The sequence below is a fragment of the Notolabrus celidotus genome, chromosome 1 (genome assembly GCF_009762535.1).
Source record: "Notolabrus celidotus isolate fNotCel1 chromosome 1, fNotCel1.pri, whole genome shotgun sequence".
Lineage (NCBI taxonomy): Eukaryota > Metazoa > Chordata > Actinopteri > Labriformes > Labridae > Notolabrus > Notolabrus celidotus.
Window position 1 is genome coordinate 24,025,381 of NC_048272.1, and position 25,312 is coordinate 24,050,692.

The following is a 25,312-nucleotide window of genomic DNA, read 5'->3' on the forward strand; positions in this document are numbered from 1 at the left end:
ACCAAAAATGGCTTCTACCTGAAGTTTAATGAATTCTTAGAGAAACCAGACATTATTTTTCTTATACATTGTTCTTTTTGACATTTATTGACATTTGTATGAGGTTTCAAATTTAAAATGTAATCAGACTGATTCTCCTGTACATTGGCTCTGTTAGATTCATTTATGAAAAAGGTGGTTGCACGAAGGCCAAAAAGGTACACTTACATCCAATTAAAATGAAAACACTAACGGCTTTAGAAAGAGTCAAAATGGATCAAGTCTTTGTGAAATGTCTGTTTGGATTCAAAATTGCAATACTTGTGACCTTTTTCATAAATGAATCTAACAGAGCCAATGTACAGGAGAATCAGTCTGATTACATTTTAAATATTAGAGATGTCAAAATATAGAATTGCTTGAACAGGCCCTGTCCTTCATCATCATATTTCAACTAGAGCAGCTCTTTCTCATTGTGTAAATCCCCCTCCATCATTAGGATGAACACTTTCCTAACCTTTTGTAACATAACACCATTCGGACCATTAGAAGCCTGTTGGGGGGGTGGTGCTTTCTGTAGACTTCAGGATGTCAAACTCACTCTAAAAGGCATATCTCATTTAAACCCCTCAGTCTGGACGAATTTCACCCTCTCATACACGCAAGGCAGTTTTCAGGTTCAGAAAGCAAGTGGTGGGCTGTTAAGCAAATTGTCAAACATCATTCCAAATAAAATCATAAAATATTATATAATATTATAATATCATATTAAATAACAATATATTACATTAATAAAGTGTACATTTCCGTTAAATTGAAAAATACTCACGCTCTGGACAGGTCGCCAACCCATCACAGGGCACCTCATTTATCAGTTCTGATTAAATAAACTTAATCAACCAAATGTAACTTTACAAAGTTACCTTTAAAGAAAGAACAACAAGACACTAAGCAATAACTAAACTTGGTTAAAGGTGGTTTTAATTTCTGAGTTGCTTGAACAGAATTTTAAATTCAGATCAATGGACTTGTCTAAAGGTATCGCAGAGTCTGGTTAAACAATGTCACATTAGTCTGCTGAGTGTGCCTAACATTAGCAGAGCTAGAACCACCAGCCTTTGGTCCTCCTCGCAGGTTAACACCCACATGCCTGTGCTGGTTACACAATACTCTGGTTGAATGGACATAAGTCAGTTTAACCAGAAAATCAAGTGGCAACCGCTGGTCTCAAACTATGAAGCTCATGTGGTGTGTATATAAACTGCAGTTCATTGAGAATCCTCTTGAGGCTTGCTGCAGAAACGCCGGAAACCACATAGACACCAATTCAAAAAAGACGATATTTACAGCATTAATAAACATGTTTACAGCCTGGTTCAAAAAACGGCTTGGCTCTACGTAGCCAATTTCTCTAACGGCACACACTGTACGGGGGGGGTGAATTTTTTTTCTAACGCGACGGTTCAGAAGATATTAAGATTACGAGTTTTGCCCTAATAAGGACATGACTGACTTGACTCCCGGACGGGAACACATAGATGTTGGCTCGGAGGCTCAAACTCCGCCTCTTTACGTCACACTATGCGTGGTTGAGTTTTTCCAATATGGCTGCCGCCGTCGGTTGGCTCCAAAACAGCGTTCAGGAACAGATGGGTGACGTCACGGATACTACGTCCATATTTTATACAGTCTATGATCAAAATACTGCAAAACTGTTGCGCCCCATGATGCTATCTATCACATGTTATTGTTTGCATCTGGATAGTAGAGCATTACAACATCATGGCAGAAGCCATAAAGTGAAGCTACCGTCCCGGCTAGTAGCGGGTGGCTGAGCTACATGACATTTTACTATTATTCAGACCTACAGCAATAGAAGCATCAATAATTAGTTTAACCAACTAGTAATTCTGGGGTCGACTAGTAAGGGTGAAGAAGATCAATCAGTTAGTCAACTACATTGGGACATCCCTAAATGGACACTTCTGTGAGGAGTTTTAGCTGGTTATGAAATGGGCTGAAATTCAAACTAATGCTTCATTATGACCTACACATTCATTATATGACCTACACATTCATTATGACCTACACATTCATTATGACCTACACATTCATTATATGACCTACACAATCATTATGACCTACACATTCATTATGACCTACACATTCATTATGACCTATACATTCATTATATGACCTATACATTCATTATGACCTCGCTGGAGTTGAGATGTAAAATGACATGGTAAATGGATGGGTGATATCTTTGACAGTTAAAAGAGAGCAGGTCAATAATTTTGTTTAGAAACACTACTTGTGGTTTGCCATTGGCCGAGTGGTTTAAGCGCGCACCCCATAAACAGAGGCAGTATGTCCTTGTCGCAGTGGTCACAGGTTCAACTCCCAGCCTTGACCATTTGCTTCATGTCCCCACTCTCTGCTTCCCACATTTCCTATCTCTTCAGCTGTCCTATCGCAAAAAGACACAAATGGAAAAATGTACAGAAATGTAACTTTGAAAAAAATCACTACAGGTCAAAATCATTCAAGAGATTAGAGGTTCGTCTTTGTTCAATGGTGGCGCTTAAATTGAATCAGTCCAAAAGTTTCTCACAGGAACTTTAAGCTTCGGCTATCCATGGTAATTTCACGAGCTTGTTTGAACTTGACTATGCTCTCTCACTTTATCTCTTCTATATCTTCTTCGGATCATTTCGGCTTGTAACATCTTCTAGTACCAATGCTGCAGGTGTTCTGTTTGTCTCTCCCTCTAGATCTCTGTCCGTGTCCTACATCATGTTTCACCAAGTCACCATGCACTGTCTTGTGTCAATCCTGACGTTAATATGGCCCCTATGCAGTGCCCAATCAGACTCTAGCATCCCTGGCATCCAGCTACGTCTAGCCGGGGAGAAGCGGAAACATTATGAGGGTCGTGTGGAGGTTTTCTACAATGGAGAGTGGGGGACGGTGTGTGATGATGACTTCTCCATCCAAGCTGCTCAAGTGGTGTGCAGAGAGCTTGGCTTTCTGGATGCAGAGTCCTGGTCACCTTCAGCCAAGTATGGAAGAGGAGAAGGTAAGAAAACTAGCATCTTTGTTCGTTTTAAGGGTCTGCTTGTGATAGAAAAAGCGCACTAAAAAAAAAAGTAAAAATCGAGTTATCCAGATGAGTAAGAACTGCGGGGACCACTTTATTTTATGTGTGGAATACCCATCATCTAACCAACTACATCATAAGGCATTATGTCTATTAACACAATTTCATGGGCTCATGGAAATCCTTGAATGAGGTACCCGTCCCCCCTTGTCTGACTGCTGGTACCCTCTGGCGCTGGTTTCCCCATTAGTGGAGAACTCAGACACTGCAATCAGGTCTGAACATGAGGAGTGAGGGGGATGGGGTGGGGGGAGTCTGGGTGGGATTGTGTAAACTACACACACACTCACACTCACACTCACACACACACACACACACACACACACACACACACACAGACGTAATCTCAACTCCTCTCACTCTGTCCTGTTGTATGAATTCCTCCATTACTATAAAACATTGATGGGATCTCAACACTTAATGTGATGGCTGCTGGCAGCTGCTGGTAAATGTCACTTGGTGGCTGTTAATTAACTCTGTGTCCCTTGTTAAAAGCACATGTTTTCCCACTGGGTCTGCCACATCCAGGCGGCCACTACAAACGCAGGGTAATTAAATTAGCTACTTGCATCCCAAAGCACAACAGTCATTACAGCAGTCTCAAGAATTCCATACATGAAGTAATGCTCCCCATGCATATGATTTTAAATGTGCAAAATATTTACAAGAAGCAATTAACGAGCAGTTTTATGTGTATGTCTGCACCGCCTGAGCAGATAGACAACTGGTGGTGCTTCATAGCAATGGAGTTTTAAAGATGGGGGCTCTTTACTATTGTATACAGCTGTTTATGAAACCCTGCAACATTCAGTAAAGACATAAGTAGAAACTTATGCCTTTACTGAATGTTGCAGAGTGGCAGTGACAGGCGGGGCAGGAAGTTAAATTTTAGTATCCAGTGTGTTCTGAAATTGCATGTAGCCACTTATAACTCAAATTACCAACCATGTTTGAGTAATGAGAAATAGGGCTCTTCATTTCCTGACAAATAGATGTTTAGTTTGTGGGAGAAGTATTATGAAAGCAGTGTATTTGATGTTCAGACCAGCTGTGTGTGCATGTGAGCGATTGGAAACAACTGTTGTTCATGTTTTCTTGTTGATGGTGGAGACACATGGTCATAAAAGTGATCAAGAGCATTTCTCATCCACCATCATGGTGAATTGTGTGCCAGCGAAAGAAACCACCAAATGTTTCTAATTGAAGACATCCCTGCATAACTAGTAGGACATGAGTCCTTTTTGGATGCACATTGGTTTTCCTGCAGGCATGTTTAAATCTGCTCCTCAGTTGCCTTTACATAGTATGATCTGCACTTGTGGAATTATTTTTAAATTTGTAAAAAATAATTAAAAGAAAGTGGGAAACAGGACCAAATGCCCAAAATCTACTTTATTTAGATGTTTTTTAGGAACACTGTAGTCTGTCCAGTTTGTTGTATTTTAGAGTCAACGCTGTGTGGTTGAATAAAAGGGAAAATAAAACCTTGATTTAACAAAATCATTGCTCCGTGTGCACAATTCCCTCAGTTTTTTTCACAAGCTTGTGAAACTTTGTTCCCATAAGGCCTTTGAATGGTAGTTTTAACACAGCAATCCAGATTAATCACAACTGGCAATGCTGAATGATTGTTTAAAGAAAGGTCTACAGAGATCAAGCGGGTGCTTATTAGGAAACTGCTGTGTTTCAGCTCCAGATGACTTGGCTCTTATTCTGAAAATGTTCCAGAGGTAATCATCTCTCTCTGCTAAGAGGCAGCAACGTGACCGTACGACATGCAGTCACTTCCATGGTATGATCAGGATGTTCCTCGGAAACATGTTTAAACTGTCAGAATGATGAGTAGGCCCGTGGGTTGCTTCCATGGTGACAGTCCTGTAGTTTTCCCCCCACGGTTGAGTCAGGACAGACAGCTGGACAGCAGATGAAACATTACTACATTTATTGGGCAGAATTTGGCTGAAGAATGAGTCAGTTTAGGCTGGAGACCAAACACTCCTCGTGAGAAAGTTCACCGTGACTGTGAACGGACTTCAGTAGAAATGCTGAAAAAGATGCAAAAGTGGTTGGCGCATAATGCATAAACAATATTCTGTTTATACTTTCTCATGAATTAAACCCTTAGAAGGAAACGTTACCTGGGACTGAGGCTTTGGCTTCATTTAGGTCAGTGGGAAAAGCGTGGTCCTGCAAGTGTTAAGGGTTTGATCTGTTGTTCACTTAGTCAAATGTTTGATTTGGTTATCAAAAGTTTTTGGTTTTTTTAGATTGCTCCTTTAATCACATCAAAAAAAAAATACATCAATATACTACAGTTATATACAATAGGACTAAATATAAAAAAATCTTATTACCTTCATCCACTGACCAAAAGAATGTACTATTCTGGTCTGCTGCAAGAAACTTAGCATGGCCCCATTTCATGTACCTCTGCTTCTCACCATTCAGGCCGTATTTGGCTCGACAACCTGCATTGCACTGGTGGAGAGAAGAGCCTGGCTCAGTGTGAGTCCAATGGCTTTGGAGTGACTGACTGCAAGCATTCAGAGGATGTCGGAGTGGTGTGCACCCAGAAGCGCATTCCTGGCTTCAAGTTCATCCGGAACCAGGCCAACAACGATGAGGTAGGTTTTCATAGAGAAACACTCTCACTGATAAAACCTGCATACAGTAAGCTAGAGCCTATATGCAAATAAACTCATGGTGGGATTTCTTGATAAGATAATTAATAGCACTCCAGTTGCAGCTACACATGGTTCAAGTACACACATGCAATGTTAACAGATGTTCAGAACAATAAAAAAAGGAAGAGAGAATAGGCATGGGATGAAGGAAAGAACTTATCAGGGTGTAGACATTGCTTCAAGCACAAAGAAGTGAAGCATTTTCTTTAAATGCTTCAAACTTTCCAGCCTGAACCAGACAGATCAGTGGGCCGAATGTAATGTCTGTCGGTAGATATTACGAGGAGCAAATTTAAATGATGAAACTTGTCCTGGAAACGTGTTGTGTGGAATATCAATCATCCATGTCTGCTTTAACTGACTAAATAGCTTTCACTCCACTGCTCCACACCTCGTCTTTGAAAAAAGATGCACACAGACAAGGGCTGTTTCCGAAACGGCCTGCTACATACTACTTACTAATGTAGTAGGCAGTAGGTATTGCCTACTACATACTGCGTTTGAATTTAGTATGTAGTATGACTGTTCTGTCCGATCTGTCATGCAGCATGCTGAGCCAGACTTCGCTGGATTTCCGGTTTCGGAAAGCGGAAGTAAACAACGGCAAAGCCGATAAATAAAATGCTTATTAAGCATCCATTTATGATTTAAAAAGTTAGGAAGTGGTTTATATGTAATTTGATAACTTTCACAGCACCCAAAAACGGATTTCCTCCTGTCAAAAAATGAGGAAAAAGAAAAAGCAGAACGAGCGCTGTGCATTATGGGAAACAGTACGCGAAGCAGACTGGTCCGATGCATACTGAGATATTTTCCCGTATCAGTAGACATCTGGGGAGTTTTGGCATACTGCAGATTTTGCTCTTGTTCACATACTACTTACTACATACTGAATTTTGGACATATCAGTACGTACTGCTAGTATAGTAGGCGATTTCGGAAACAGCCCAGGACTTTGTTGTAGGTGCTTTTATCTAATGTACCAATGAGTCTTCAAGTATGGTTTGTTGCTACTTTCAAAATAGGGTGCAGCATTAAGACTGAACAAAGAAAAGCATATAATGGCTCACTCGAGGCTGCAAGGAAAGTGGTTGCTCGGATCTGCGTCTCTAGCATTACTTGGTGTAACATAACATGCCAAGATATACAGTTTCAGCAGGGCGGATATATATTTGACTCAACCAATCCATTTTAGGTAGTTTTATCAGTGACTGTGTTTATTGGTGTCAGGACAAATATGTCATCCACATTAGCAAACTAATGTTGGTTTGACTGTTAAGCTAGCCGTCAAGCCACCCAGATTTCCCTTTTGAAATGCAGTGATGTGAAAATCTCAATTCATCAGACCCTTTTGTTACAACAGTGCAAAAGTTCTGCAAACAATGCAAGTGGTTCCTGTGTTGACTTTTGTTCAATGAAATAGATGTTTTCAAACTATTTAACTTCTTAATGTCTTCATTGTTGCTTATGAATAAGGTTTACTTACTTATTACGTTTCTGCTGACACAATGAGACGGCACATCTTCATATCTGCCATAGCATCATGTCTGTGAAATAGTCATCCCACAGCATTAGGTTGTACACTCCAAAATTTACACTAATGACTTTGCCAGGTTCCTATTAGTCTATCCCTGCCCACAGCAGACCCCCACTCAGCAACCCTGGAGATTTTGGAGATGACTCAGAGTGAGGGAAGACCATCCTGTCTGGCTGCAGAGTACGCCTTTTACCGGATGGAAAGTCAGTGTGGGTTAGTGTACGTGACTGGAGACAGGGAGGGAGGGGAGAATAGTGCTATTATTCAGCCTGTCAGAGAGCGCGTTATTAAAACACTCTGCCATGAAGGGTTTCCCTATTAAAACCAGACTGAGAGAGAGATGAAGCAATACTTCTTTGGCTGCTGACAAGACAGTAGATGATTTAACTCTATGACTGCTTTCATATAATAGTGCTCTGCTTGCGCGTGTTAGAAGGCTGGTCTGTTACCAGACTCACTACGAGAACAGTTCCTTTGTTTTTCAATGGATTTAATTAAGACAACACACATCTGAAATCCATGTGATGTCTTTCTTTTCTCATGCCCAATGTGTCAGGGGGACAAAAACAAAGACGAAAGGAGAAGTTGAAACCTTTAATCAGAAACTTCTTAATCTTATTTATGGCATTCTCAACTTTACATTCCATGTATGTCAGCACTCAGCAACCCCCCTTGTTACCTGTTTGTCCTGTGTGTTTAGGGTCTCAGGGGTGTTACTGTAGTTAAGTCCCCCACCCTGTAAATATTTCCTTGGTCTGGCCGTAGCCTTTTAAGTCAGAGGGGAGAGTAATGGTAAAAGGTGCAGCTACACCTCTTTAACCATGCTAGAACTGACGTAAGCAATGGGCAGCACTGTTCCTTTAATCTGTTTACTCACAGCATGAATTGACATTTTGTGCTCTATCTGGGAAGTTAACACCCTGACCGGTAGTGTGCCCTACGGTCCAAGTAAAGGTCAGGGCTAAAAATGAGGAGTGACTGTTATTTTTTACTGCTCTGTGAATCCTTTTAGCTGTAAGCAGAAAAATATTTGTTTGAAACATGAAAAGTACAGTTCAACAGTGTGTTGTGTCTACTTTATTAGCACTGTTGTGTCTGTCCATGTTGATTTAAGTTTAGAGTTAAAAAAGTTAGAATCTGAGTAACTTCTTCTTGTATACATTTACGATTTTTTTCACACCATGAGTCGGGTAAATCTTCAGATCACATAGTAACAATTATTTGGTTTTTATGAGGGAGACACCACAACACTACTTTGCTGTTTATGTGAATATGTGAAGATAGGAGTTCAGCTTTAACCACAAATAACAGAGTACTGAAAACATCAGTCTTTGATTAATGAAAACAGCTGCTCTCCTGGCAAGAGGTGCAGCTGAGGACATCTTACCTCGTGAGCAAAAGTTATATGAGGACGTCTAATCCTCCGGTGTCTTTCTCAGTCATGCTAACCTCTTGTTAGCGCTGTCATTTAACCTCTGACCTCCAACTTCTGCTTTGTTGAAACAAAATCACTCTTCAAGCTGTCTTCTATGGTCACTGCTCTGTAGAGAAAGGCCATGTCTCTAACCATTTCAAAATCTGTCAGCTTGTTACGCAACACCCCTAACAAAGCAAAATAATATACATTCCCATGATGTTAATTATTTGAACATGCAGGATCTAATGCTCCACACATTGAACCAGCCCTCCCTGAAGTCTGTTGAATCAGGAACAATGGGAAGTTTTGTTTTTAAATCCCTTTTTTTAACCTCCAACCAGTTTCTTCATTAACAAGCATGTGTTTGTTAGCGTCCGATGGAGCAGTTCATGAGTCAGTAGTTCGGGGGGTTTACAGTCATCAGCAGAACTAAACACTAAGAAGCCAGGAGACTTTGTTTGTCATCTGTTTGGGACTTTTCATCCAACTCTGCCATGTTCTATTATTGTTCACGTGTGAATCGTATACTGCACGTGTCATCAGTGCTAAATACATCCCCTTTATTAGAAGATGCCTGAAACTTGAGTCTGTGAGATGTTTATGAGAGAGGGTGATGTGTCATTAAAGGGTAATTACAGGTTCATGGCTCTGTTTAATAGGAGTTATCCTGGGCCATCTAACTCTGTGTGATTTCCTAAAAAGTTGTTGCTGGTGTTGCACAATACATTGTCTCCCATTGAAAAGAAATGTCCTGCATGAACTGTTGCTTAGGTAAGCATGAATTACTCTTTACTTTTAGTTTTGAATTTAAAAAGAGCTTTTCCTCCCAACTGAAGCCCTGCAGATTTAAGGTTTCACTGAAGAAGGATATAGTGCTGGAATAAAAGAAGCCCCCAAAAGCAGCTGCAGTTACCCACCACATTACTTAACGTGTCAACTGCAGCCAAACACTTCCATCCAGAATCAACACAAAGACGTCAGAAGCCAGTTGTAATAACAGAACGCAGCACTTAAAAGCATCTCCATTCTTTGCACATCTACACGGGGCAAAGGTTGCACTTCTCTATCAGGCATGACGGTCTCTTCTTACAAGGATTCAGTTCCTCACATTCACTGCTAAACAACCACAGGAAACCCGAGCCAAAGTTGGATTCGCCTCCCACATGATGTATGCAACGGGCTTGTGAGGAGGAGAGGGACTGAGGGGAGAAAAGGTTGATGCATGTCTGGAGGCTGAAGCCAGTTTCTCTCCTGTGGATAAAGTAGCAGACAGATTCACCATATGTTCAACAGCTGGATCCTATTGCGGCCTCAGCTAGGAGCAGCACAATGCCCAAAATCCAGTCTTATATCATTCATACCTCAACTTTATGAGCTTCGATTTGTACATTGTGCTGACTCACATGCAGAAAACATGTGCATTATAGGACCAAAGCTGCAGAAAAACAACATTTTTAAAGCGTCACTTTAAATCAGTGTCTTACAGAAATGCATTACGGCCCTGCAGCTGGCACTTTAAACTGTTTAATTGAAATGACATGAATAAAAACCTCAGTCCACAACAAAGTGGACAATGATTTTCAGCATGTTAGAGAACATTTAAACTTAAAAAGTCTGACTTTATGGAAGTGAATCACTTTTGTGTTAAAAGTAAGATGAAAAGATTGATAGTGTTCTCGCATGTGACTGTATGAAGCTATGAGGCTTATGTGCTGGATCATGTCTGTGAGCTTTCCCTCACAGTTTCACATTTTCAGAAGTGCTGCATTCTCACAGGAAATGTTCTTGCATGACACCCTGTGTGAAACTACAGATGTTATATAGATTAAACTAATAAGCAAAAATGGTTCAAAAGTGACCCTTAGGTGGGCTGTGGAAGGATTTTAGCTTTGATAGAGTGAGACTGCTTCCAGTCTTTATATTGACAATGCTTCATATTTGAGAGGGCAACATGGAAGGGGTGTAAATTGGCTCATGTTGCTCTCAACAAGATAACTAATAAACCATCCAGTTAATCCATTTTTGAACCTCTTCCTGAACCTATCATCAGTTTGAGGTTATAAATCTTGTCTTATTTCATACTGTGAACCATTATCTGAATATACAATGAATACAAAAGTCCGCAACACTCATTATCCTTTGATAATTATACTATGATCCATATGTTTAGTAAAGCTTTTATAATACAGCTAGTTATGCTGAAGTACAATCCTACTTTATAGGTTCAGACATTTTAAGTGAGGCATCAAATGTACAGTATGTCCAGTTCTTGTTTGTGAGGATGAGTGAGTGATTTACATCAGGATTTGAGCCCTACACTTGCTGATAGGTATTCCAGATGCAACACACACACACACACACACACACACACACACACACACACACACACACACCCACACACACACACACAAACACATACACACCAGGCAAACTGGGGGCCATAAGTGGGGTGGAGCAGATGTGAAAGTCATTTCAAAGAGCCTTGCTGTTCTCCTGCTTTTCATCTAAACTGTGAACTGATTGTCATTCGTTGTGAACGTGTTTGCAGGGTGGGGCGGGTTAGGTGGGTGTGCGTGGATGGGTGGGGTGGGGTGGGGGGGGGGCACGTGCAGATAAACGTGCAGCGCGGCTGGGAGGCTGATTAAAGTGGAAGAAATGCCCAGTAGTGGAAGCATTAGTCAGACACTGGCTAGACCACAGGCTCATGTTCACACATCTACTGAGTGAGGGGACCCAGTCAGGAAAACAAGTCTGCTCTGCAGTTGGAAAACATTCAGTAATGGTCAGAGCTCAGGGCACAGACTGTTAATGAAAGGAGCTAAATGAAGAAGGTTTTCTCTATTTGGACACCACAAGGCCAAGAATGTGTGAATTTATTTAAATAATAGTTACAACATTATTTTCATAAAGAGGCGTGGGTGTAGTGTGGCTTTTTTCTCCATTCAGGAGTCCCACCACAGCCAGACATGCTTTGGTCATTCAGCTAAACATTTAAACAAGACTTACTAGTGATTTAGGATATTTTCATACTGGGCAGGAATACTGTACTTTGGAGTGGGAGTGCACATAATGAATCACTCACTACAGTACGACATACAGGGAATGACTGTATAATGAGCTAACTTTATAGAAATGCTCAATAAAGAATTAGCTTAGCTCAGTTTAAGTTACTTGTTAGTTTAACACAAATTGGACAAAGAAGATTTGATGTTTTTATCAGAGGAAATCAGAAGTCTGTACTTTTTTCCAGTCTTTGTGCTAAGCTAAGCTAATTTGCAGCTGTTACTTTGCTTCATCTTGCCATACAGACAAGAGAGTGATATCATTCTCCCCACATACCCGGTCAAGACAGCAAATGATTTCCTAGAATGTTGAACAGTTCGCCAAGATTTTTCTCAGAAGTTCTTTGTAAGTCTAGTTTTCTGAGTAACACTTGAAATGTCTTCCAGTCATAGCAGGTGAAAAAAAAATCTCTCTGTTTCATGTTTGTTACACTGTACAGTAACTTTTCAGCATTTTTTACACATAGAGAGCTATAAAGTGACCAGTGCCAAGCAGGATTATGCTGAATTTATGTCTGGTGGTCTGAGTTTGAGGAAGGGGGAAAGTCTGGACTAGTCCCAGCTGTGGGTGTGTCTCCTCCTCCTTTAGGTCTCACACGTTCAGACGGCGAGTTTCCTCTGTCTGAGCCAAATGCAACACTGGCTAAACACATCTCAATACCCCATTCCAAACTCACCTTGTGCCCCCTGCTCTGTCTGGTGTGTTTGTCTTCACACGTGGCTTCACTTTGATTACTCACGTTTTCCATTTGCACTCATCATGCCGCCTGTTTGTGTAGTGTTAAAGTTTTTCTTCATGTTTCTTTTTGTAGCTCTGTTTTTAGTTAGCTTTGTGGTTTTTTTTATCTTTATAGTCTCCACATTATTGTCATCTTATTTTGTGTTTAAGGGACAAACACTAGAGCACCGAGGTCGTTGGGGTTATAAATTGAGATCCCTGATCACGGTCACGTCTCCTCACCTTCTCCTCCTGCCAAGCACAGACGGAAAACACTCTGTCATGCTATGGCCTGCAGGAATGTCTTCATGAAAGAGTGGTTCTACCCGCTCTAACCGCTGCGGTCAGAGGGAGGACGGGGGGTCACTGTAGAAACAGTCGGACTTAGTCTCAGCTCCTCGTGCTGCAGTCTTTGGTGTATTTAGTCCCTGGAGCCTTAAACATTCCCTCAGGCTGACGCCATCTCAGGAAACCACCCTGTGGGCAAAGGTTTAATATTTCTGCCTGGATGTAGAGGATTTTTTTGCAGTGGTAAAAAAGCAGGCTGTGTCAGCATTTTCATACCACAGGGCAGCTTAGAGTTTTGGCTCTTTTTGGCAACCATGGTGCAACTACACACCCAGCTGTGAACGAACTGCATAACTTGGCTGTGGAGGGAAATGAACAATGGCAGAGTTATGAGGTAGTTGTTTTCCCATAAAGCTGTGAGGGTCAAAGGGTACCGTTCCTTACTGAATTTGGGGTCTTCAGGACACATGATAGCCTACTAACTCTGGCTGAGGGCCAAGTCTGACCGGCTGGCTTTACAACCTGCTTTATAGTAGACTGTGGACCGCGGGACCACCCGCAAACACTCTCCTTACCTGAACTCTGTCACCAGTCACTGTCTACAAAAAACTTGATGTCATATTAGAATGTTAAGGATTGTATTTTCTCCTGTCAGGGCTCTGTTTTGTCTAACCATTCAAGTTATCCAAGATGTCAGCCGAGAGTTCAGCCTGACTGTTTCACACTGAGGTGAAATCAAAAGAAATGTAAAAGTATATAGTATTATATAGTTTTCTACTGAGAACAGAGACACTGATATTTTTTACATCATATATGAGAAAGTGTTTCTTTATGTAACTCTAAACCTAAAAGATGGGAGAAAAATTCCAGAAATTTGTGAAACCTCCCAAAGCCCAGCAACCCTTAACAAGTTTGAACAAGGATTTATCAGCAGATTTTTCCACTTCTCTCTGTGTTTTTTAAGCGTACGTGCAAACTGTGCAGCTCCTGGGAGGCCACAGTGGGATTATATTTTTCTGAAGCATGTTTGCTTTCTTTACAGTTTGGACCTGGTTTATGACTCATAGGCTGTACAATATTTACAATAAATCAAGCTGAACTGTAAACGGGAAATACAAATAGAACTACATCCTCCACATGACATTCCGGTCTTTTAGACAGCTCACAATTCATTTGAGATTATATTCACTGATTATGTAACCATGTTTGTGAAGCAATGACTCTCTGTCAGTGGGGTTTATGGAAAGTTGAGTGTATCTCTGCACGTTTATGGGAACATGATTAAGGGGGAAAGGAATGAGTCACCAAATGTATTATAATTCATTGTGCAGCAGTGTCAAATAGATGGAAACGCAGCTGCAGACAGGTATTTGGCCAGTTGGCTGACTGATGCTCATAACTGATGTTCTGAATGAAAAAGAAAATTAACTCAACAAAATAAATTAAACTCTTATGTTTTGTTTTAAAGTCTATGTTGTCTGCAGATGAGAAAAGTTAACTCACTGAGGTCAAAGTTTCTCTACATTATCTGTCATGCTGACTGAGTGATGAAAACCTCCTCTGCTGTATTTCCCAGGGTGTGACGGTGCAGGTAGAGGATGTAAGGATCAGGGCCACTTACTCCCACAGGAAAAGGATTCCCATCACTGACGGCTTCTTGGAGGTGAAAGATGGAGGCAAGTGGAGACAGATCTGTAACGAAGGCTGGACGGAGATGAACACCAGGGTCATCTGTGGCATGCACGGCTTCCCTGCGGCGAAACGCCTGAATACCCGACCCTACAAGTAAGTGAAGATGCCGGGGGGAGCAGTAAAGTTTAAATACAGCCAAGTTGATATAATAAAAGACTACAAGTAAGTTAAACTCTTACATACACATTTAGCTTTTAGTTGAGTAAATAACTGTTGTATAAACTACAACACTGCTGCATAAACATTGAGTAATTGTCAGCTCACATCTGTTAAAAAATCTAATATGAATTCAGAAAACATCACTCTTAAAAAATATTGCATTTATTGGAAGGAACATTTTTTATCTCTTTTGGCTTCGGCCTTATTCTGTTTAGGAATGTTTCTGCTGAAACAAACTGATGTTAGGAGAGATTACGCAACCGTGTTTGTCTACACTGGTCATCACTCAACCCTGCGTCCATTCTGCATGCTGACATTAAACAGACTCAAGTCTGAAAATTCTTGACAAGAAGCCAAACACAGCCCGAGGAAGTTTTAGAGGATGAAGGAAGGGTCTTTCTGGGAAACAACTTGCTGGAGAACACTGGAAAACAGTGGCTCTTTTGGCTTAGCTTAATTGTTTCCCTCTGAGCTTGAGTTTTACACGCTGTCCTTCTGAAATGTAATAACCATGTAGCCTAATACAGAGCCAGCTATTTCCCAGAACACTTGTCCCTTAAATTTGTATCAGCTTAACATGGGAAGTGAAGTTCAAAAACAAAAGTGATGCTGACTTCAAACTAGAAAAATCAAATGTGAAAATGTTCTGATGAAAGAGAAGAACTACATAGTTTCTCTTTGAAACAGTTAAACCTGAAACATAAATCAAATCTTTGTAGTGATAAATGTGACTTCCTGCCCTCAAAGAGGATCATGGCTTTAATTTCTTCTCAAACAATAGATTATTTTTCTAGTTTATTAAATGCCATAAAGTTGTTGACAATGCTCATTATGATTACTAAGAGCCACAACAAACATCATTCCATTGCTTCTTTGTCTGACAAACAACCCAAATCCCTTTTACCATCATATATGACTCAAAAAAGGAGAAAATGCTTTTTGTGCATTTTTGTGCTCAAAAGTTGACATAAACAACATATTGAATATCAAACTTGTTGTCAAAACATTTCGTTTAAATCAACATAACAATTAACCCACTAATTACTGTTGCTATTCTTGGATGACTCAGTTCACCTATAAGATTATGTTGTTCATTATGCACATCCAGCCAGTGTTGGTCTCCCAGAGCTACAAATCAATCACAGTTTATCCAAACCAGAGTCATAAGAATTACTTTAATTTGCAAAAGCTTAGTCAGCAGGATATTTTTTTCTGCAAGGCTGCAACAGGATCTTCACTTCAAAGTTTTAAGCGTTTTGTAGTGTGAAATGAAGGCAGAGATGCTGAATTTAATAAGAAACATTTCTACATCTATAGATTTGAAAGACATGATCTCATCTGATGTGTCTTTCACACGTGGTAACATTTGTACAAAGGGAAGTATCAGATGTATCAAACCAGCAGAGTTGTTTTTTGTTCATCACATTTTTAAGCGTGTAGCGCTGTTGTTATGGTCTTACATGATTCATTGCTTTACTGAAGTGAAATACCTCAGTGAATCACAATTTAATCTTCAGACAGATCTATTCACAAAATAGTCCAACAAAATTAAAAACTCTGATCAAAGTTGGCATCTGTTCAAATTTCAGCGACCATAAACAGTTCCTGTTTTTAAACCATCTGAGCGCTTCATTCTGTTTACAGCATCTGGATAAGCTGCACGAGGGGCTGTAAATGTAGCTCATGCTGGTTTCATTTCATGGTCTGCTTCGTCTAAGGCCCAGACCTGCTCCATAGTCCTCTGTTGTTGGGGTCTTCCATGACCCTGTGTTGATGACTTCCATTCAAGTATGGGGGTCATGGGAATGTTAAGGATTCTCACAACAATAAGCCCCATTGAGCTTCACAGAGAAGGATGGGTATTGTTCCTCAAATTAACAACTCACCCCCAAGTCTCACCCTAATAAAACAGCTGTTTCATATTTACATGCAGTGTGAGAGAGAATGATAAAATACTGTTTTAGCCGTGTTACACTGTTAGTCTGATGTTACACAAATGCTGTCTACTGTCAGCTATTATTATATTATCATACATGTTTGACATTGTTTTGTGGTTCTGCAGCTGCTTTTTGTACAAAAATATAATTTTAAAAAGTATTTCTTAAATATTGCTTCATATTAATGCCCATCCATAGTTGGATAACCCAATCGATAACAGACTGCCATGATAGCTTGTTGCTGTTGTGCCATGTGATTGTGGAAAACTCCCGACATCTGAATCGTTTAAAAAAAAAGGAGCCTTAAGTGTTAGATAACCGAGCCTTTCATCTGCACTTGAGAACGCCAAAAGGAGCACTTTTAAAGATAATATATGCAGCAGAAATTCCATACCATGATGACATAACATCAGATAACTAAAAGCCCAAGATGATTTATGTTCTCTGGGTTGGATTTTCTGTCTGGAACAAGTTACCAGTCTGCAGGTTTTGGCTCAATCAGACACACATTGGTACTTGAAAGACTGAAAAATGCTTGCCATTCATCAACCCTTAAAGCGTCCTTTCCAATGTTGTGTGTAGTGACTAGTCAACACTGAAAGGTGTATTTTTCCTAATACTTTGTGTTGTTCCTTTTCAGATTGCTGGCCAAGCGTCGTAAGAAGAACTACTGGGGTTTCTCTGTGAACTGCACCGGCAACGAGGCTGACCTGTCCGATTGTAAGCTGGGCGGAGAATTGCAGCTGAAGGGAAACCTCACCTGTGAACGCGGCATGCCTGTAGTGGTCAGCTGTGTGCCTGGACGTGCTTTTGCTCCTAGCGTCAGTGCTGGCTTTCGGAAGGCCTACAGGGTGGAGGTGGGTCAGATTTTGCACACAGTTAACAGTTAGTCTGCTGGATCTGAGCTCTTTTCCTTTGTTTGTGGATGTTGTTGTGTACGTGGTTAGACAACTGTTTATGTGGTCATGTTTAAGGATGTTTGGATGAATGAGTCCATTTATATGTTTGATTTTGTAGACTCAGCACATTGTTCTCCTACGGGAGAGGGCATTGATTTATTATTTAAAGAGAACTGACCTTCCCAGGACGAAGTGTTACCCTTTCAGAGAACAACAACAACAAGCTAAGAACATTGAACAGGCTGCCACACACTGTTTTGGTGCCATATGGACGATGTTAGTTCCACACACTGAAGATGTTTGTAACATCTCTGAGATATTTTCTTGAAGGTTAGATCTAAAAATGTTCACAAGAAAAGGTGTTTTTGATCTCAGAGTGCCCAAATCAAAATCTGTTTGCTTTAAAGATGTGGTGCATTATTTTTACATTAGTAATACCACAATGTCTTTAAGGTAGACACAGAGTTGAGTCAGCACATGAAGCAGTTTCCTGTAGGTAGTGATAGTCCATTACAACATTACCGTCTCATTAATAAAGTGGCCACAGGGACAAGCATCTGGAAACACTTTTATGCTTTAATACTTAACATCTGTCATCTTTACAGTCAAACTATCATTTTCCTGCGCAGTGTTTATGGTATATTTATGACGTTGTTACCAAGGTAACACCTTTTTACTACCCAGCCAGCAAAGTATGGAATACACACATACACACACATATTATTTTACTCTTCCATCTAGTTTTTTTTTTTATCTCTAATGCAAAGTGTGCAACATAGTGAGCCTGCTGCCAGCTGGTCTTTTGATCTTGAGAAAGCCTTTATTTCATGAATGACGTTTAAGAAGTATTGTCCATATTTTACTGAAGTTGTTGAAGCCAGCTGTATGGATAGCATTGCTGTAATTTATGTCCCAGTGAAACATTTTGTTCTTTATGTTCTTCAATCTCCACAGAAATCAGCAATAATCGTTTTTTTTTTTTTACATCTTTACTAATGTTAGTTTTTCCTTGACTTTTTCCACAGCAACCCTTGGTGCGTCTGAGAGGCGGAGCTATGACCGGCGAGGGGAGAGTGGAGGTGTTAAAGAATGGGGAGTGGGGGACCGTGTGTGACGACAACTGGAACATTCGATCTGCCACCGTGGTGTGTCGAGAGCTCGGGTTCGGTAGTGCCAAAGAGGCCTTGACTGGCGCCCGAATGGGACAAGGTATGACTAGAAGATAAGCCCAAATATAACAATGTACCACCGTTTACAGTCATACACTGATATATCATGTGAGGGCATGCTAGAATAAAAAATTGCAATAAAATATCAAATCAGATTTATTTCCAGCGTAACTCTTATTCTTTCTATTTTAAATTCTAATTCTATATTATAACAGCCAAACGTTTGATCTTATGTCGATTATCCTGCCTTAAATATAATTCCATAAATCATGAATTAAGAGGAAAATGTTTCAAAAGGAGGTTCAAATTTGATGATTTGAAATTGCCATTTTTTCTGGTTAAACTGCAAAATGTGTCTAACTTTAGGAACTTAAAGGACCCTTAACATAAGTGTTAAGAAAATGAATTTATCAAATGTATTATTTTGCCCCAAGACTGCCCACCAGACTGGTCTTCTTATCCTGGTGGCACACAGCTGACTCCATACACAGGAACATAGCAGAGTGTAGTAACCTTCAGTGATCAGTAAAACTGTTCACAGGTTTTTAGCTTTAATCACATTTCACATTTACAGCACTTATCACTCAAACTAAAGTCCAAGAACAACTTCAAGCAGAACTTCCACTTCCAGCTGTTAAAATGAAGGTGCAGACTGAAACCACCCACATCCACCTCCACCTTTTCTTTGGCCTCTGTATCACCGCCTGGTTTTGTCCACTTCAATCAGTCCAGACTTTAAGTCAGCATTTAAAGACACAAAGAACGCATAGAGTAGCATATTAATTCTTATACCCTGACCTAGATCCTGATTATGTGTAATGCAATATACCGCAGCATTATAAAAATCATATGTGCACTGGAGCAGTTGTTCCCTCACGGGCGTTATTCTTACAGCGTAAACACAAGAGTGCACAAAATGTTCTCGCAAAGAAAAAAAACAGACTTTATGAGATCCAGCAGAGGAATTCTGTGCTGGAGACTGTAAGAGGTTGTTTAAGGGCTTTTCTGTATGCACTGACCACTGTTTTCTAAAACTAGTATCACATACAGACTGTAGACTTCAAGAGATGATTATGTTTGTGTTAGGAGGCCTCTGAAGTGGACAAAACAAGAATGTCAGTAAAACTTAAATGGTGCTTTATGATTCCCAGATTTGTATTGGAGTGTAGGGTTTGCCAAGGTTCTTATACAATCATTGTACTTCTGTTTCTTTTAGCTTCAAAGGGATTCAAGACTATGTCCAGCATTTTTGTGGGATCCATTACCTTCTTATCAGTCCCTTTTATTTGTAAAATTCGATTGCATCTTTCCTATTTAGTCTATTACAATCATCTGTCAGAGCAGGAACTGACATTGAGGTAACAGCAGTACTGTTTTCTTCCTGTTGTGATTCTATTTTCCCCACCGGCTGCCAGTCAACCTTCAGTCTCTGGCTGTAGTTTCAGAGCACACATCACTGGAGACATTCCTCTTCAGTCACATGTGAATAAAACCAGCATGGAGGGAATACTCACACATGTTATTGTGGAAAGTCTGACTTATTTTTTCTCCTGAAATAAAAAATGCAGAGGGGATTTTTGTTTTTTACAAGCCTCAAGTGTCTCCTTTTCGTTTGACATGGCTTGTTTCCTTTGTGCTGGGGTCCAATGAAACAGGACATCTTCCATCTGTCTCTACATGGACATGTTGTTCGGACCAAGAGTACAATCAGGAATACGCGTACAAGATGTTTTACTCCACCTGTTTGTCCAGTTTTTAGTCACAGAAGTTAAGTCATAAGTTGAACTAAATAACTGTATTTTTAAAGTATGCCTGATGTGTTTCCCTGCAGGTGTGGGGCCGGTCCACATGAACGAGGTGCAGTGCTCTGGCTTTGAGAAGTCGCTGACAGAGTGCTACTTCAACCGTGAAGCTTTGGGCTGCAGCCATGAGGAAGACGCAGCAGTCAGGTGTAATGTTCCTGCCATGGGCTTCAACAATAGAGTGAGTACTTCTGTTTACATTACATCAAAATCTGACATTTTACAGAACAAAAGGACACATCTGTTTTTCCTCTTCCTTTAGCTTCGGCTAAATGGCGGCCGAAATCCCTATGAGGGCCGAGTGGAGGTTTTGGCGGAGAGGAACGGCTCTCTGGTGTGGGGGACAGTGTGCAGTGACAGCTGGGGGACCATGGAGGCCATGGTGGTGTGCAGACAGCTCGGCTTGGGATTTGCTAGCCAATCTTTCCAGGTGAGTTCTTTTTAGTAGTTGTTTCTCTCCACATTCGCTTTCATCAAATCATTCCCAAGACGAGCTTATCTTTATGGCATCGCCAAAGGAGATGGATTTGGGAAAATGTTGGGTTTTTGCATTGCAGCTGGACCTTTTATGCTGTCATCCCAGTTTATTTTGCACACTTTTTATTCACACTTTTGAATGAAAATGTATACTTTGCTACTTGCACAGCAGGTATCAAGTTAAGCTTTAGGAGAGACTGCTTGTTCAGGAGTAATAAATGTTGATAGTTTATGGAAAAAAAGGACTGATATACAGCATTATTTATAGTAAGTTTTATTTCATTTTTAAAAGTATACAGGGAACATAGGGAATAAAACAAGTAAAACAGATGTGCCAGGAAAAGTCTACATAGTACATGTTCTACTGTTGACCTCTCCCCATATTACAATGATACAAAACACGACTTTATTAAATTAAGTACAGTATAGGTACACATAAAGTACTGATGAGTTAGTCTAAGGTCATATTTAATTCCAAGTGTAAGAGATGAAATGTAGGCTACAGCTATGTGTGATATGGACCACATGAAGCCACTAAGGCAGTACAGCGCATTTTTATTTTTCTGTATGTGTTTGTGTGTGTGTGTGGGTGTGTGTGAGTGTGTGGGTACCAGTGGATGCCATTAACTCTCACTCTAACAAGCTTGAACTTTACTGATCCTTGAGGGCAAAATAAGAATGTGAGTGCCTTGGAAACATCAGAAACAACTCAGTTGGTGCACAGATCAGGTCAGGGATGATAAACCTCTGACACAGATGAGCCTCAAACTCCTCAGCAGGAGTGATGGGGGGAAGCCTTCATTTGTTTGAAGTTTGATAGAGCTTTCCCCCCTCTAAAGCCCGGCAGGACTTAATAGCGTCACAGTCCAATGGTGCTTACGTCCTCTTTTTGCATTTTTAAAGGAGACCCCAGTGCTCCCTTTAAGTTATTAAGTGACAGGCTGGTAAAGTTAAAGCCCCCCCTCTTGTGTTCTTCCTATTTTGAGGCTGAAACTAGCAGGGTAATTTGGTAAATAGGAGATGATATAGGCCTGGAAAATATGTGTGAATCATGATAACTGCAGGAGGTTTTATGAGTGGAACCTGGACGTGATCTGTTGGAGGCTGTTTATCTCACTAGTGTGTTTAAAGACAATTATGGGCAATGCTCTTCTAATGTAACAACATGTAAACATGTCATTATGTGTCTGTGGTCACTGCTGGAGCCCTCACCCTTCAGCCAACTACAATTCAGTTTTATGTTCTCTGAGCTACTGTTAATAAAGTGTCAGCTTGTGATTACATGTACATCTTTATAAATAAGACCATCCTTTGCTACGTGAAATAATCAGGAGATGGTATCGTAGACACCACACGCCATAGTTGCCATTACTTCAAAGTTCTCATGTTAACAGCAGGCCCAGGAGTGATATATGTCTGCTCCTCCTTACCACAGGAGAGCAGCATCAGCCCCTCCAGAGACTCTTTCCTGTCTGACTTTTAAATACTTCTGCAGGCGAAACCCACGACCACATGGAACAAATGACACAGAGCTCCAGCTATACCACTGCATGTCTGTCCACCTCAGGCTCCCATCACGCTCCCACATCCATATCCCTCAGCCCAATCTCTTTCTCATGAATCCCCTGCTTCCCAAGAAGATAATGGAAAGTATTCCGTCACTGGTCGTTTCCCTGTGGTCAGCAAAATGCTGTAAGAAGGCTGAGTCAGCACTGTGAGGACAGCAGAATATCTCCTGCTCTGTGTGTTGTGTGATGGATGCTTTGATTAGATTCGCCTTGTGAGACATCCGGGAGGTAATGTGCAAAATACGAAACATGAAACCTTCCTATGCAAAATTCCAAAACAGTTCAAGCACAATATTTTCCTCGTTTTGATTCCAGTCAGGCATAGATGGAGCAATGTAATGAAACTTTAGGTTTAAGACTTAATTGAAGTCAGATTTTAAGGATGAGTCTGGTATTTTCTGCCACGCAAAGCGATCTGTTATAGATCGAAGACAGGAAACAGATGCTGGCTGTATATGTTCCATTAAGACATCAGTGTGTTATCAATCTTCTCATTTAGCTAGAATGAACTGAAGGACTGGCTCACTTGGCTGCTGTGAAGCCTTGGCTAGTCATCAGACCTGAAAGGAAAAACTGACATGACCTGGGAAAACCCCTGAACAATAAATGTCCAAACACCTTGTATATTTAACTATGAGGTGTATGCATTGAAGGATTGGAGTAATGTGAAACAACTAATAGACAGTTGGGAAAGAACATTATGAATTAAAGCTGTGACTTTTGAGATCTTAATGTTTAGAACATTGAATTTACTCTTGTTTTAGTTCTCTCAGCAGCACTTTTCTCTAAAGTTACTTGTCGATCTTCATCTCAGTCATATTTGTTTTATTTGCTTCTTTTCAATCAGGAAACCTGGTACTGGGCAGGGGATGCTTCAGCTGATGCCGTTGTGATGAGTGGAGTAAGATGTTCAGGGACGGAGCTGTCTCTGGATCAGTGTCTACATCATGGGAAACACATCGAATGTCCCAAGGGAGGGGGACGCTTAGCTGCTGGGGTCTCCTGTACTTTGAGTAAGAAATTGTTGGACACAAATAATGTGAACAATCAGAATTTGACATTTATTTATTTATTTATTGCACATATAAAAGAACAAAACAAGACATTGTACGTTCAATAACAAGAGCCAAGATATAACAGATAAAATTAAATAATAAAATGAATCACTAACATGTTATGTGCAGGAGGAGCCAAAAAAACCCTAACAGGCTTGTGGAGTGGCCCTCCATGGAAAATAATCAACACAAAGACAAAGTATCAATGTAGAAACAGAATATCTACATACAAAACAAAAAAAGGTTAATAGGAGGGATTAATATTTAAAACAACGAAGAAAAGAAAAGAAGGGAAAGTTAAAAAACAAACAAAACAAAAAAGAACAGAATATTTATTTATAAATTAGGAAAGTGGGGAGATTATGTGTGAGTAAGAAACTGTTCGACACAAATAATGTGAACAATCAGAATCTGACATTTATTTATTTATTTATTGCACATATAAAAGAACAAAACAAAACATTGCATGTTCAATAACACAAGCCAAGATATAACAGATGTTGTGTGAGCAGAGCAGATTCAATTTGATGCCATACAGCTTGAGGTGGATTTTGACTTTGCTGATCCATGCTGTTCCTAACCACTGTTTATTTTCTCTCTCTGCCAGCTGCCCCAGACTTGGTCCTCAGTGCCCAGGTTGTGGAGCAGACCTCCTACCTCGAGGACAGACCCATGTACGCGCTGCAGTGTGCCCAGGAGGAGCACTGTCTGTCCACCAGCGCTAACAACGCCGACTCCACGTCCTACCGCCGCCTCCTCCGCTTCTCCTCACAAATCCACAACAACGGGCAGTCAGACTTCAGGCCACGAGCCGCACACCACTCCTGGATTTGGCACGAGTGTCACAGGTGAGACCTCACAGTTACTGTTTGAAATTAGCTTCTGTTTAACACTTAGTATGAAATTTAGAGATGTTTCTATACCCACACCTCCTTCCTGATACTGATACAAAACCAAGTACCACTTATACCACTTTATAGAAAGGGCCAATCCAAAACATGTTATCTCAAGACACTTTACACAGTTAGCAGTTTAGACCAATTTTTTTGTATTATAAAGAGACCCAGCACAGGTCCATCATGAGCAAACCACCTCAATCAATCAATTAAGCTTTGTTTATATAGCACCTTTCATACAAATCAAATGCAATCCAAAGTGCTTTAGAGCGATTGAAAAACAAGAAAGAAGCAGAAATAAAACAATGGCAAGACATGTTAGGGCAAGATAATAATAATAATAAAAATAACAGTAATAAACATTTAAATTAAAATAACATAAAATAAAATAGAGACAAATGCACACCAAAAATAAAATATGTGTAATTAAATAAGTTAAAGCATCAAAATTAAGAATACAAATAGTTAAAATAAATAGATTAGAAAAGGGTAAGGATAAGAGCTGAAAATAAAACTAAGGCTTAAAATATCAATAAAACTGAGTAGATAAATAAAAATAAATGAATGAATAAATACATAAAAATAGAATAAGATAACAGTTAAAATTACTAAAATAGTAAAGCAACACTTAAATCAATATTACAGTAAAAGGTAAGCAATAAAATTGTTAAACCCTAAATAAAAGCCAGACTGAATAAATACGTTTTTAGTTTACATTTAAAAGTCTCAATATCTTTATCAGCGCCTCTCAGATCCTTCGGCAGGCTGTTCCATAGTTTGGGAGCATAGTGGCTGAAAGCAGCGTCACCGAAT

General features: G+C 40.2%; 1 protein-coding gene and 1 long non-coding RNA gene across 2 annotated transcripts in view; one reads left to right on the plus strand and one right to left on the minus strand.

The window, feature by feature from the left end:
- loxl2a (lysyl oxidase-like 2a) overlaps nt 1-25,312 on the plus strand; it is a 34,879-nt gene that overhangs the window by 2,021 nt on the left and 7,546 nt on the right. Inside the window, exons 2-10 of the mRNA XM_034684838.1 lie at nt 2,754-3,058; nt 5,588-5,763; nt 14,422-14,630; nt 17,274-17,490; nt 18,558-18,741; nt 20,533-20,684; nt 20,766-20,933; nt 23,396-23,561; nt 24,211-24,451. Of these exons, the coding sequence (XP_034540729.1) occupies nt 2,776-3,058; nt 5,588-5,763; nt 14,422-14,630; nt 17,274-17,490; nt 18,558-18,741; nt 20,533-20,684; nt 20,766-20,933; nt 23,396-23,561; nt 24,211-24,451 (1,796 nt within the window). The 5' untranslated portion in view covers nt 2,754-2,775. The remainder of the gene's footprint in view (nt 1-2,753; nt 3,059-5,587; nt 5,764-14,421; nt 14,631-17,273; nt 17,491-18,557; nt 18,742-20,532; nt 20,685-20,765; nt 20,934-23,395; nt 23,562-24,210; nt 24,452-25,312) is intronic.
- On the minus strand, nt 4,517-7,471 carry LOC117813821. Its single transcript, XR_004631464.1, has 4 exons — nt 7,310-7,471; nt 5,494-5,617; nt 5,278-5,326; nt 4,517-5,184 (listed from the first exon to the last, which is right to left on the minus strand). It is a non-coding gene; the product is annotated as an uncharacterized LOC117813821 (long non-coding RNA).